The sequence below is a fragment of the Mastigoproctus giganteus genome, chromosome 11 (genome assembly GCF_048544385.1).
Source record: "Mastigoproctus giganteus isolate SK-2022 chromosome 11, ASM4854438v1, whole genome shotgun sequence".
NCBI lineage: Eukaryota > Metazoa > Arthropoda > Arachnida > Uropygi > Thelyphonidae > Mastigoproctus > Mastigoproctus giganteus.
In genome coordinates, this window is record NC_143585.1 from 128,975,398 (window position 1) to 128,988,204 (window position 12,807).

Genomic DNA, 12,807 nt, shown 5'->3' on the forward strand with positions numbered 1-12,807 from the left:
GCTGTACACCAATGGAAACAGTGAAAGGAGAGAAGGTGGAGTTGGGTTTCTGGTCCATAAAGATTTTAAAAACAACATTTTGGAATTTAAAAGTACATCACCAAGGGTGTCAAGACTAATACTCAAGATTTCTAAGAGGTACAAGCTAAAGGTTATAATGATTTATGCACCAACATCGAGCCATGGTGATGAAGAGGTTGAAGAAATGTACACCGAAATTGAGAGTCTTCTAGATGAGCAGAAAACTCACTACACTATTATTATGGGAGACTTCAATGCTAAGGTTGGAAAAAGACAAAACAGCGCAGAAAGGGGAACTATAGGAAATTTTGGATTTGGTGAAAGAAATGAAAGAGGTGAAAGACTTGTGGAATTTGCAGAATCTCAAGGACCGTCAGTAATGAACACTTTTTTAAAGAAAAGGGTAAACAGAAAGTGGACATGGAAGAGTCCAAATGGATTAACAACTAATGAAATCGACTTCATCCTCACTAACAGAAGATATATTGTGAATGATGTTACCGTCCTGAATAAGGTAAATGTTGGAAGTGATCACAGAATGGTAAGATGTACACTTGATATAGATGTAGGAAAGGAAAGGAAAAAAACTGACTCGAGTAAATAATACAAAGGTCTTTGAGATAACAGAAGAGGAGAAAAAGCAGTATGTACTGCAACTTAAGAACAAATATGAGCTTCTGCAAACTGCTGAGGACCAAGATATCGACGAGGAATATTACAACTTTTTGAAAGTGATAAAGCCCAAGAAACCTATAGGGAAAAAGAAATCCAAAGAAGAAAAAATTAGTCAAGAAACACTTGTCATGATGAACCGAAGACGACAAATGAAAAGCAAGAAAAACACTGACAAGGAGAAAATTGAGTATACTGAGTTATGCAAAGCCATTAGAAAGAGACTCAGAGAGGACATAAGAAGATTTAACACAAGAAAAGTAGAACAAGCATTAAGGGAAAACAAAGGATTTAAATCAGCAGCCATGAGCAGTAATACAGAAAGACAAATGATACTGAAACTGAAGAATAGCGATGGTGTACTTATAAACAGCAGAGAAGGCATAATTCAAAAAGCAGAAGACTACTATAGAGAATTATACAAGGAGCAGGGGAATGATGCCAGCAGTGGGGAAGATGGATTGCAAAGTAGCAACACATACGACATACCCAATATTCTTCCTGATGAGGTAGAACATGCATTGAAGAAAATGAAGAATCAGAAAGCCCCGGGGGAAGATGAAGTTACTGTAGAGTTGTTAATGTTGGGAGGAAGAGACATAACACAAAAACTGGCAAGGCTCTTCACAAAGTGCATTAGAAAAGGTGTGACGCCTAAGCAGTGGAATAATGCAATCATAGTTTTGCTGCATAAGAAAGGAGATAAATCAGAAATTGGAAATTATAGACCAATTAGCTTGTTATCCCACATCTACAAGTTGTTCACGAGGGTTATTACTAACAGATTAGAAAGAATACTTGATGAGAATCAACCGAAAGAGCAAGCTGGCTTTAGGACAGGATTCTCAACTATGGATCACCTTCACGTAATATCACAGCTAATGGAGAAAGCAAATGAATATAAAACACCATTATGCCTGGCATTTGTGGATTATGAAAAGGCATTTGACTCCATACAGCATAAGGCAATGTTTTGGGCACTGGAAAGACAAGGCATTGATACCCCATATATTATGATTTTGAAGAAAATATACGAGAGTGCTACCTCCTTTATTAGACTAGACAAAGACAGTAGGAAATTTAAAATTGAGAAAGGAGTTCGACAAGGAGACACAATATCTCCGAAGCTGTTTAATGCTGCCCTTGAGGAAGCTTTCAGAAGATTAGACTGGTCGCAGAAAGGAGTCAATGTGAACGGAGAGTACCTAAACCATTTACGATTTGCAGATGACATTGTGGTCATAAGCCACGATCCCAAAGAATTAGAGGAAAATCTTAATCAGTTATGCACAGTTAGTAAGGATTTTGGACTAAAGATGAATATGGCTAAAACAAAAGTAATGATGAACAAGTATGCCATGGAAAGGGAAATAATGATTGAAGGAGCAGTAATTGAAAAGGTGGAGTCATGTACTTATCTGGGACAAGTTATTAGCTGTAATAATGATAAATGGCTGGAAGTCAAGAGAAGAATAAATTTTGGATGGATAGCATTCAGGAAATATAGTCACATACTGAAGAGCAATATCCCAGTTTGTCTGAAACGTAAAATAATGAACCAATGTATACTCCCCACCATGACTTATGGAAGTGAAACTTGGGCACTCACCAAAAGAATGGAAGAGAAGCTAAGAACTACACAGCGAAGAATGGAACGAATCATATTGGGAATCAGACTGTTAGATAAGAAGAGAAACACATGGATTAGGCAACAAACTCAAGTAAAGGACATTCTTATCAAAACTAAAGAACTAAAATGGTCTTGGGCAGGACACATAGCTCGAAGACATGATGACAGATGGGCTAAGAAAATAACAGAATGGTATGCAAGAGGAGCTAGAAGAAAACCTGGAAGACAAAGGCGGAGATGGATAGATGAAATTCATGAGTTTGTGGGTAGTAAATGGATGTCCAGTGCTCAAAACAGAAGGAACTGGAAAGTTGCTGGAGAGGCCTTCATCCTGCAGTGGATTGAAAATGGCTGATGATGATGCTAAGTCAGTTGTATTCTCCAGTCCTGCATTTGAATTTTTTGACACCTATGAGTAAGGGAGTTAGTACTGCTAACCTTCAAGATATGCTACCAGGGGTCTTGCAGTCTAATGAGGAAATGGCATGTTAGTTTGTTTGTTTGTTATTTGGTTTTCAGGAGCATTAGCAATTAAGGCCATATTGCTCCGAGAATATGCGGTGGTCATTCCCTGACCTTTCTGCATCCTCCATATTTGGTGGTGACAGGCTCGAACCCCGGTCTAATCAAGAAGCGTGTGTTACACACTGCTGCTCCTTCCCACCTGGCTACGGAGGTGCCAGAAAATGGCATGCAAACCAGTCTGGTGGTTTGCACAGACCATTTTCTATATATATATATATATATATATATATATATATATATATACTTGTAATTTCTAAGTTTAGAAGATTTTTGTCATGAATAGGAACTTTACTTACTGCTCTGTATATATATGATAATATTAACATAGATACTCATTACATGATTTTTTTTCCCTCCTAGATTAAAGGCCTCCAATCTAGTCCCTATAAATGCCGAAGTCTGTTATATCAGCCTATTGCATCATTCTGTGGGAACAAATGAAAGCATTTACTTCAAATTTATGGGTAGTGCTCATAGTAAGTAAACTAGAATAAATTAAATGAAGGGTTAAATATTTTTGAAGTTCTTGGTATTTAAAATAAGATTCGTGGGATGTTGATTATCCAATGACACCTTCTCCAGACTGATTAAGCATTTTCTAGATAGTCCTGCCTGCACGTGCTATGCATATATGATTTTATATTTTATCCCCTAAAATATTTTGAAATACCATAAATAATTTTTTTTAAATACCATACAATAATTACTGTTGGCATTTGCTTCTGTTATACTATAGTTTATTTATAGTATTGAAAAATTTGCTTGAAATTCTGTTAATGTCATGGAGAATGAATTTTGTGCAAGCAACATTTCTAGGAACTTGGCTCATAATAATGCAGTCAGTGTGAAAGATGCTATATACGTAATATTTTTTGTTTAGTTATTTTAGGACAGTCCTATATTTGTGCAGACGTGTGTTTACAAGCTGATCCAGCCATTGTATTGTCTGAAAACCTAGAGTAGATTATGGTGGGAGGAGGATCTTTGAAGAGTTTTTTAAGAAGCCCCATTGCTGATGGGATTTGGACCCATGTGTATTCAAATGAGTGACAAGTAAAGAAGCCAGTATATTGTTATTAAAGCAGATATTTTCAGGTAGACCTGTAATGCCTAGCAGCAGTGCCACGGGGCTTTATAGGCTCACCTGAAAATATCCATTATACATTAATTGCTAGTTTGAGAATATATTTTCTTTGGTGAAACCTCAAGTTTTCTTTAAATTCAATATTAATAATTTTGAAAAAAAATTTATTTTCATTTTTGAAGCTTATATGTTCCAAAGTTCTTAATGTAATGAGAGGAAATCACTTAAAAGATATCTGCAGATAAGAGGGGGGGAGGAAGAGAGAGAGAGAGAGAGAGAGAGAGAGAGAGAGAGAGAGAGAGGAAAACAGGAAATCGTTGACTTATACAAATTCGACTTTACATAAGTTTTTGCCGGTTGGAACAAACTGAAAAAAAAATATGGAAATATGTTTCACGGAGGTATTGTGAAAATATTGTAATATGAACCCAATAACACATTATTTTATTTTTATTATTTTTTTTTGTAATTTGTTCCTTGGAAGTTGAAAATTTCACTATATTACTAAGCTATTTATCTCTCTAAAAGGTCATATTTATAATGGAAATTGCACTACCCTTTCATTGTTATCATATGTTCCCTTTATAAGAATCAATTTTGAATGCCTCTGTGATATTTTTCTAAAGCACGTTTCTGGAGGTCATTACCATAAAACAATAAAAACAATTTGCACTTTCCAGTTTATTGGGCTTTTCTGTTAGTGCATTTAATTATAAATGGGTAGTAAACTCAATCTTATTGCATTTGCAATAATCCTGATAACTGGAATATTTTGTGGGTTTTTACGTTATGGTGAAATGTGTTCCCCTCTCTGAAATCTTCAATCATTTAAAAAACAAATTTTCAGGAACTTATCTTCATTCCTACTTATGCATTACAATGATGAAGGTAAGGTGACCAATGGAAAGTGCAAGTGGTGGAGTGCTAGGAAACGAAACAAAATTGATTTAGAAATGAAGATGAAAATGATTAAGAAGTACGAAGCAGGACAAAAGTTTGTCATCTATTGCAAGGGAATTAGGTCTAGCCGCTTCAACATTGAATACCATTTTAAAGGACAGTGCACGTGTAAAAGAACATGCCACTGTTGATCAATGCACTTAAGATCAACAGTGATCACAAAACAGTGTTCAGGTGCTATATCGCCGACTGGGCTAGCCAGGTAGGTAAAGTGCCTGCCTGGCAATCCAAAGGTCGCGGGTTTGATTCCCGCCTCAGGCTTGGATCACAGTAAAATGCAAAACCTTTGCGAGGTGCAATATGGCCATAGAAGCTTATGTGCCAACAACTAACAAAAAAAAAAAAAAAAAAAAAAAAAAGGTACTATATCAAAGATGGAACAGCTGTTAATAATATGGATATAAAATCAGATTCAGAAGCAAGTGTCCCTGAGTCTAATGACCATTCAAGCAAAAGCAACAAGTATTTATGAAGATATTAAGGATAAGTATGGCGAACCCCAAGTCAACGTGGCAAGCAACAGGTGGTTTAATAGGTTCAAGCATTGCACTGGTTTCCACAACATTAAAGTATGCGGTGAAGTCACCTCACCAGTGCTGATTCTGCAGCGGCAGAGAAATTTTGTGATGTGTTGGAAAAAATTATTGATGAAAATAGCTATTCAACACGGCAAATTTTTAATGTTAACGAGACTGCTCTGTATTAGAAAAAAATGCTGGATCGAACATACATTGCCAAAGAGAAAATACAATGCCAAGTTTCAAGGTGTAAAAAGATAGGGCCACGCTCTTGCTTGTGGCTAATGCAGCGTTAGATTACAGATTAAAACCACTGCTTGTGTACCATTCTGGAAATCGTTGTGCATTTAAGGGTATCAATAAAGCCACCCTACCCGTGCATTTCCGATCGAACCAGAGAGCATGGATAACAATATCTCTCTTTGAGGATTGGTTTAAATGCTGCTTCATTCCCAATGTTGAAAAGACAATCACGTTCCTTTAAAGATTTTGCTTCTATTAGATAATGCTCCTGGACATCCTATGCATCTAAATGATTTCAATTTGAATGTGAGAGTCATATTTCTACCACCAAACACAACTTCACTCATCCAACCTATGGATCAGGTTATTATTTCAAATTTAAAAGCATGCTATTTACGCACAACATTTGCTCAGGCATTGTCTGCAGTAGATGAGAAAAATTTTACGTTAAGAGACTTTTGGAAATCTTACAATATTTACCACACCATCTTAAACTTTTAATAAGGCCTGGGCAGAAATTACTAAAAGTTGTTTAAATGGCACATGGAAGAAAATATGCCCACAGCTTCGAAGGATTTGAAAAAGACGAATAATATGGAGAGGTTACAGATAAGATTGTGAAGGTGGCAGAGCTACTTCAGTTGGTGGTCGATGCCAAAGATGTAGTAGTAGTAGTAGTAGTAGTAGTAGCAGCAGCAGTGGCATGTGATGCAAGAAAGCAAGTGTATGAGCTTATGCAGCATCAGCCAAAAAAAAAATCACACCATTCCCTCCAAATGCCTGTCCAGTTCCTCCTTAAATTTATTCAACCTATCAACTTCCACAATGACAGATGGAAGTTTGTTCCAGCAATTAACCACCCACTGGCTAAAGGCAAATTTCCGCACATCTAATCTACATCTGTCTTTTCTTAATTTGAATTTATGCCCCCTTAGGTTCGTAATCTGAACAAGTGGAAGGATCCCATCAGAATTCAGCGTGCTCAACCCATTCAAGGCCTTATAGACCTCAATCAGATCACCGCGCAGGTGCCTAGTCTCCAGCCACTGCAATTTGCAGAACTTAAGCCTCTCTTGGTAAGAGGATCCCTTCATTCCCCACACCAATCTTGTTGCCCTTCTCTGAACACGCTCAAGTAAATCTACATCCTTCTTAAAATGAGGCCTCCAGACCTGTACGCAGTACTCAAGTCGTGGCCTGACCATTGCCTTATACAGAGGGATAATCACCTCCTTTTCCCTGCTAGCAAAATTCCTATATATCATTGACAAAACCCCATGACCTGCCCTGGCAGCCTGTCTGCACTGCTCAGAAAACTTCATATCTGACTGCACAATTACTCCCAGGTCTTTTTCATTTTCTACCACCTTAAGTGTAGTACCACACAGTTGGTACATTTCTCTGGGGTTACTTCTACCCATATGCAGTACTTTGCATTTGTCAAGGTTAAACTTCAGTTGCCACTTCTTAGCCCATCTGCCCAAATTATCTAGATCCTGTTGCAGTAGCACACTGCCGTTACTGTCATTAACAACCCTGCCGACCTTTGTATCATCTGCAAACTTCAACATTAAGCCTGATACACCTTCATTAATATCATTGATAAATATACAAAACAACAGTGGACCTAACACCGAACCCTGTGGGACTCCATTAATAACATTAGTCCAAGAAGAGCAGCACCCCATTGATTACCACCCTCTGTCTTCTCCCACTTAACCATCCTTTTATCCATTGTAGCAACTTACCCTTAATACCATTCTGCTCCAATTTGTACAATAGTCTTCCATGTGCAACAGTGTCAAGAGCTTTCCTGAAATCCAAATATATGATATCAAAATTATTTTTTGCATCCAGTTCCTCTGTTACCACATCATAATATCCTATCAAATTTGTCAGACAAGACTTTCCCTTAACAAACCCATGCTGTGTCTGAATTATTGCTGCAGTCTTGTCTAGATGTGGAGGAGTTAATAGAGGAAGAAGAGAAAGAATTATCTAATGAAGAATTTATTTACTTGCAGGCAGCAGTAGTGAAAGAAGAAAATTCTGAAGAAGCTCAAGATGAACCAAATGAGGAGCCAAGACTTTTTACCACGATTTTTTAAAGTTTGCACCGACCGGCAAAAACTTATGTAAAGTCGAATTTCCTTAAATTGAGTATTACGTAAGTCGGGCAGTTCCTGTGCTTGGATTTTAGAAAAGCTTTTGATACTGTTGCACGTGAGAGACTACTGTACATGTTGGAGCAGTATGCCATTAAGGGCAAGTTGCTGCTATGGATAAAGGGATGGTTGTGTGGGAGAAGCTTGAGAGTGGTAATCAATGGACATTGCTCTTCATTAACTAATGTTATTAGTGGTATCCCCCAAGGGTCCGTGTTTGGCCCATTGTTGTTTTCTGTATTTATCAATGATTGATGAAGGTATATCAGGCTTAATGTCCAAGTTTATAGATGATACAAAGGTGGGTAAGGTTGTTAATGACAGTACACTACTGAAACAGGATATAGAAAAGTTGAGCAGATGGGCTGAGAGGTGGCAACCGAAGTTTAATGTTGACAAATGCAAAATACTGCATATGGGTAGCAGTAACATACCAACTGTGTAGTACTATGCTCAGGGTAGTGGAAAATGAAAAAGACCTGGTGGTAATTGTGCAGTCAGATATGAAGTTTTCTGAGCAGTGCAGATAGGCAGCAAGAATAGCTCGTCTTGTCAATGATATATAGGAATTGTGCTAGCAGGGATAAGGAGGTGATTATCCCATTGTATAAGGCAGTGGTCAGGTGACACCTTGAGTACTGCACACGAGTCTGGAGGCCTCATTTTAGGAAAGATGCAGAGCTGCTAGAATGAGTACAGAGAAGGACAATGAGATCAGTGAGTGAAACAAAGGTTACTGTTACAAAAAAGCTTAAGTTCTGCCTGCAATCTGGAGAATTAGAGAGTAGAGAGTTCTCTAATCTGGAGACCAGGCACCTGTGAGGTGATCCGATTTAGGTTTATAAGGCCTTGAATGGTTTAAGCAAGCTCAACGATGATGGGATTTTTCCCCTTGCTCAGATTACGCACCTGAGCTCGAGGCATAAATTCAAATTGAGGAAAGTCAGTTTAGCCAGCGGGTGGTTGATTATTAGAACAAACTTCCATTTGCCATTGTGGAAGTTGACAGCTTAAATAAATTCAAGACTGAACTAACCAAACATTTGGAGTGAATGGATGGTTGAAACAGGAAGGATTTTTTTTTTTTTTTTTTTTATGGCTGATACTGTATGTGCTTGATTTCTTGCATCATATGCCTATGCTAATGATAAATTATTAAAAAGGTGCAAAAAACTTTAAATAAAACTTATCAATGAATGTGATGTTAATTGGTAGGAGTTATGCCAAGAAATTGAAGTATTGGTGGTACTTTTTTGCCTGAAAATGTACCTCATAATGCTTTAAGTATTTTGAAGTTTATAAATTCAAACAAAATTCAAGATATGCTAGCAGACTTATGGATTACATTGCGAATTATGTTAACCATTCCTATAACCGTTCCAAGTGGTGAGAGAAGTTTCAGTAAACTAAAGTTAATAAAAATAGGCTTGAAACAGGAAGGATTTTTTTTTTTTTTTATGGCTGATACTGTATGTGCTTGATTTCTTGCATCATATGCCTATGCTAATGATAAATTATTAAAAAGGTGCAAAAAACTTTAAATAAAACTTATCAATGAATGTGATGTCCATGACAGAGCAAAGTTCAACTCTCTGGCAAATCTGTCTATCGAAAATGACACAGTAGCAAAATTGGATTTGTCAGAAATTATTAATAACTTTGCTGACTTGAAATCTGGGAAGATACATACATTAAGAGAAATATTATTGATTTCAGTTGATTAAATCATTAATTAATGGAAAGAGTTATTATTGTTTCAGTTGTGCTGTATTAAAATTTCATGTTCATGTAGATTATTATGAGATCGATAATTATAATAATTGATAGTTTTAATAAGTGTGTATCAAAATGTATGTATTAGCGTATGTTATTGTAATAATACTGATATTTTTATAATTGAATTCTGATCATCAATTAAAGAATGGATAAAATATGATATAGCCTTGAAAGTAGTATGTTGTTCAATTTCAGTTCATTATGTTATTACAGTTTTGAAGCTTAAAAATTAATTGAATTAAAATTCATTACCTTTGGGGGGGGGACACAAGCTTTTTCGCCCAGGACGCTGAAATGCTGTGTGCAGACTCTGAGTCCAATGACAAAACTTGATATATAAAACTTTACTTTTATTGGTTGTATTACAGTGTGATTTAGTAATTAACTTTTATCCAGCCATAAGGATGACTTAAGTTTAAAAAGTTCAGGGAAGAATCCTGTTTAATTTCTAAAGTAAACTTTAATCTTGTATGCACTGTGTTTTTTTTTTTTAGTTGTTGGCACATCGGCTTCTGTGGCCATAGTGCACCTCCCAAAGTTTTTGCACTACTCTGTTCCAAGCCCGAGGTGGAATTCGAATCCACGACCTTCGGGTTGCCAGGCAGGTACTTTACCCACCCGGCTAGCCCGGTCTGCTTGTATGTACTGAACTTGGACAACTTTAGCATTATCATTGAGTAGAGGCATATGTTGCAAGAAAGCAAGCTTATATAGCATCAGCCAAAAAAAAAAAAAAAAACCTTCCCATTTCATCCATCCATTTACTCCAAATGTTTGTCTAGTTCTGCCTTGAACTTGTTTAAGTTTTCAACCCTCACTACTACAACAGATGGAAGTTTGTTCCAACTATCAACTAACCGTTGGCTAAAGGCAAATTTCTACACACCTATTCTACAATTATCTTTCCTCAATTTGAATTTATGTCCCCCTCAAGTGAGTAATCTTACCAAGAGGAAGAATCCCATCAGTATTGAGCTTGCTCAAACCATTCAAGGCCTTATCAAGGCCTTATATACCTCAATTAGATCACCTCACAGGTGCCTAGTCTCCAGCCATTGCAACTTGCAGAACTTAAGCCTTTCTTGGTAACAGCAACCCTTTGTTCCACTCACCAATCTCATTGCCCTTCCCTGTACTCGTTTCAGCAGCTCTACATTTTTCCTAAAATGAGGCCTCCACACTTTTTATGCTATCAATCTCCTCCTTGATTCCAGCTATGTCCACATCAACAAATCTCGTGTATATTTTAATGGTCCCCAGTAAAGGATTTAAAACACATTCTTCACCTTCAATCATGTTTAAATAAATAAATTTCTGAAAGAGGGGTGAAATTGCCTTTCCCACTCGCAGTCCAAAAATATGCTCAAAAATTTTAATTTGAAAACTTGCTTGAACTACAATTTTGGCGTTAGCAATTGTTGAGGCATATGATGCAAGAAAGCAAGCTTATACAGCATCAGCCAAAAAAAACCCCTTCCCGTTTCATCCATCTGGTCACTTGAAATGTTTGTCTTGTTCAGCCTTAAATTTATTTAAGCTATCAACTTCCACAGCAACAGATGGAAATCTGTTCCAGCAATCAATTACCCGTTGGCTAAAGGCAAACTTCCACACATCTATTCTACAACTGTTTTTCCTCAATTTGAATCTATGCCCTCTCAGATTCTTAGTCTGAGCCAGTGGAAGTATCCCGTCAGCATTGAGCCTGCTCAAACCATTCAAAGCCTTATACACCTCAATCAGATCACCTCTCAGGTGTCTCCAGATGCTGTAACTTGCAGAACTTAAGCCTTTCTTCATAAGTGCACCCCTTTGTTCCTCTCACCAATCTTGTTGCCCTTCTCTGTACTCGTTCTAGCTACTCTACATCCTTCCTAAAATGAGGCCTCCAGACCTGTATACAGTACTCAAGGTGTGGCCTGACCATTGCCTTATACAAAGGGATAGTCATCTCATTGTATCTGCTAGCAAAATTCCTATATATCATTGACAAAACTCCATGACTTGCTGTGGCAGCCCGTCTGCACTTCTCAGAGAATTTCATATCTGACTGCACAAATACCCCCCCTGGTCTTTTTCATTCTACACCTCTCTGAGTGTAATACCACAGAGTTGGTACATTTCTCTTGGGTTACTGCTACCTATATGCAGTACTTTGCATTTGTCAATATTAAACTTCAGTTGCCACTTCTCAGCCCATCTGCCTAACTTTTTTAGATCCTGTTGCAGTAGCATACTGTCTTTAGTGTCATTAACAACCCTTCCAACCTTTGCATCATCTGCAAACTTGGACATTAAGCCTGATATACCTTCGTCAATATCATTGATAAATACACAAAACAACAATGGGCCCAGCACCGAACCCTGGGGGTCTCCACTAATAGCATTAGTCCATGTAGAGCAGTGTCCATTTATTACCGCTCTCTGCCATCTCCCACTCAACCATCCCTTTATACATTTTTTTTTTTTTTTTTATGTGAACCCCAAACATGAGAAGTATCAGAACCTATAGTACTTGGTACCGTGCTTGGGTTGGAGGTTGAGAAGATGAAAGAAGATATTTTGTGACATTGGACTTGAACTTCTGTAGATTGTAATTTTCAGGAAATACGTATGAAGGAAGGTTGTTCCAGAAAACGGCAGTTGAATGAATAAATGAGGAAGATGAAAAGTTGGTTCTGTGGGTTTGAAGTTGGACAGTAAATGGATGTTGGCTGGTGGCGGCACGTGTTCGGACTGTTTTGAAAGAGAGAGTGGGAATTATAGAAGCCAGTTCAGAAGAACAGGGCCCATGGAAGTATCTGTAGAAGAGGCATGCAGCAGAAACAGTATGTCTATGAGAAAGCGAGTGGAGAGACTCTGTTAGAGATGAATCATTAATTAACCTAACTGCCCTCTTCTGAATGGAATCAAGAAGCCTGAGAGAGGTTTTGGGGGCACCACCCCAGATGTGGGAGCAATATTCCATGGTAGGGTGGATTTGCGATTTATACAGAGTGAGCAGCTGTTTGAAAGAAAAGGACCCCTAGAGCGAAAGAGAAAACCAAGCTTTTTAGATGCAGAGGAACAATATTTGTATGTGCCAAGAGAGATTAGAAGTCAGGGTAATCCCCAAAAGAGATATATCATTTTGCCTAGAAATCGGAGTGCCACTAAAGATAAGCATAGGAGCAGAAGAATCCTTTTTGCGAGATATAAGACAAGACTGAGTTT

The 12,807-nt window shown here is 37.6% G+C and overlaps 1 protein-coding gene across 2 annotated transcripts in view; it reads left to right on the forward strand.

Annotated features, from left to right (window-relative positions):
* LOC150078423 (uncharacterized) overlaps nt 1–12,807 on the forward strand; it is an 80,060-nt gene that overhangs the window by 21,487 nt on the left and 45,766 nt on the right. For both annotated transcript variants that reach the window (XM_090384995.1, XM_090384996.1), the window contains exon 2: nt 3,209–3,324. In XM_090384995.1, the coding sequence (XP_090241121.1) occupies nt 3,238–3,324 (87 nt within the window). In that variant the 5' untranslated portion in view covers nt 3,209–3,237. The remainder of the gene's footprint in view (nt 1–3,208; nt 3,325–12,807) is intronic.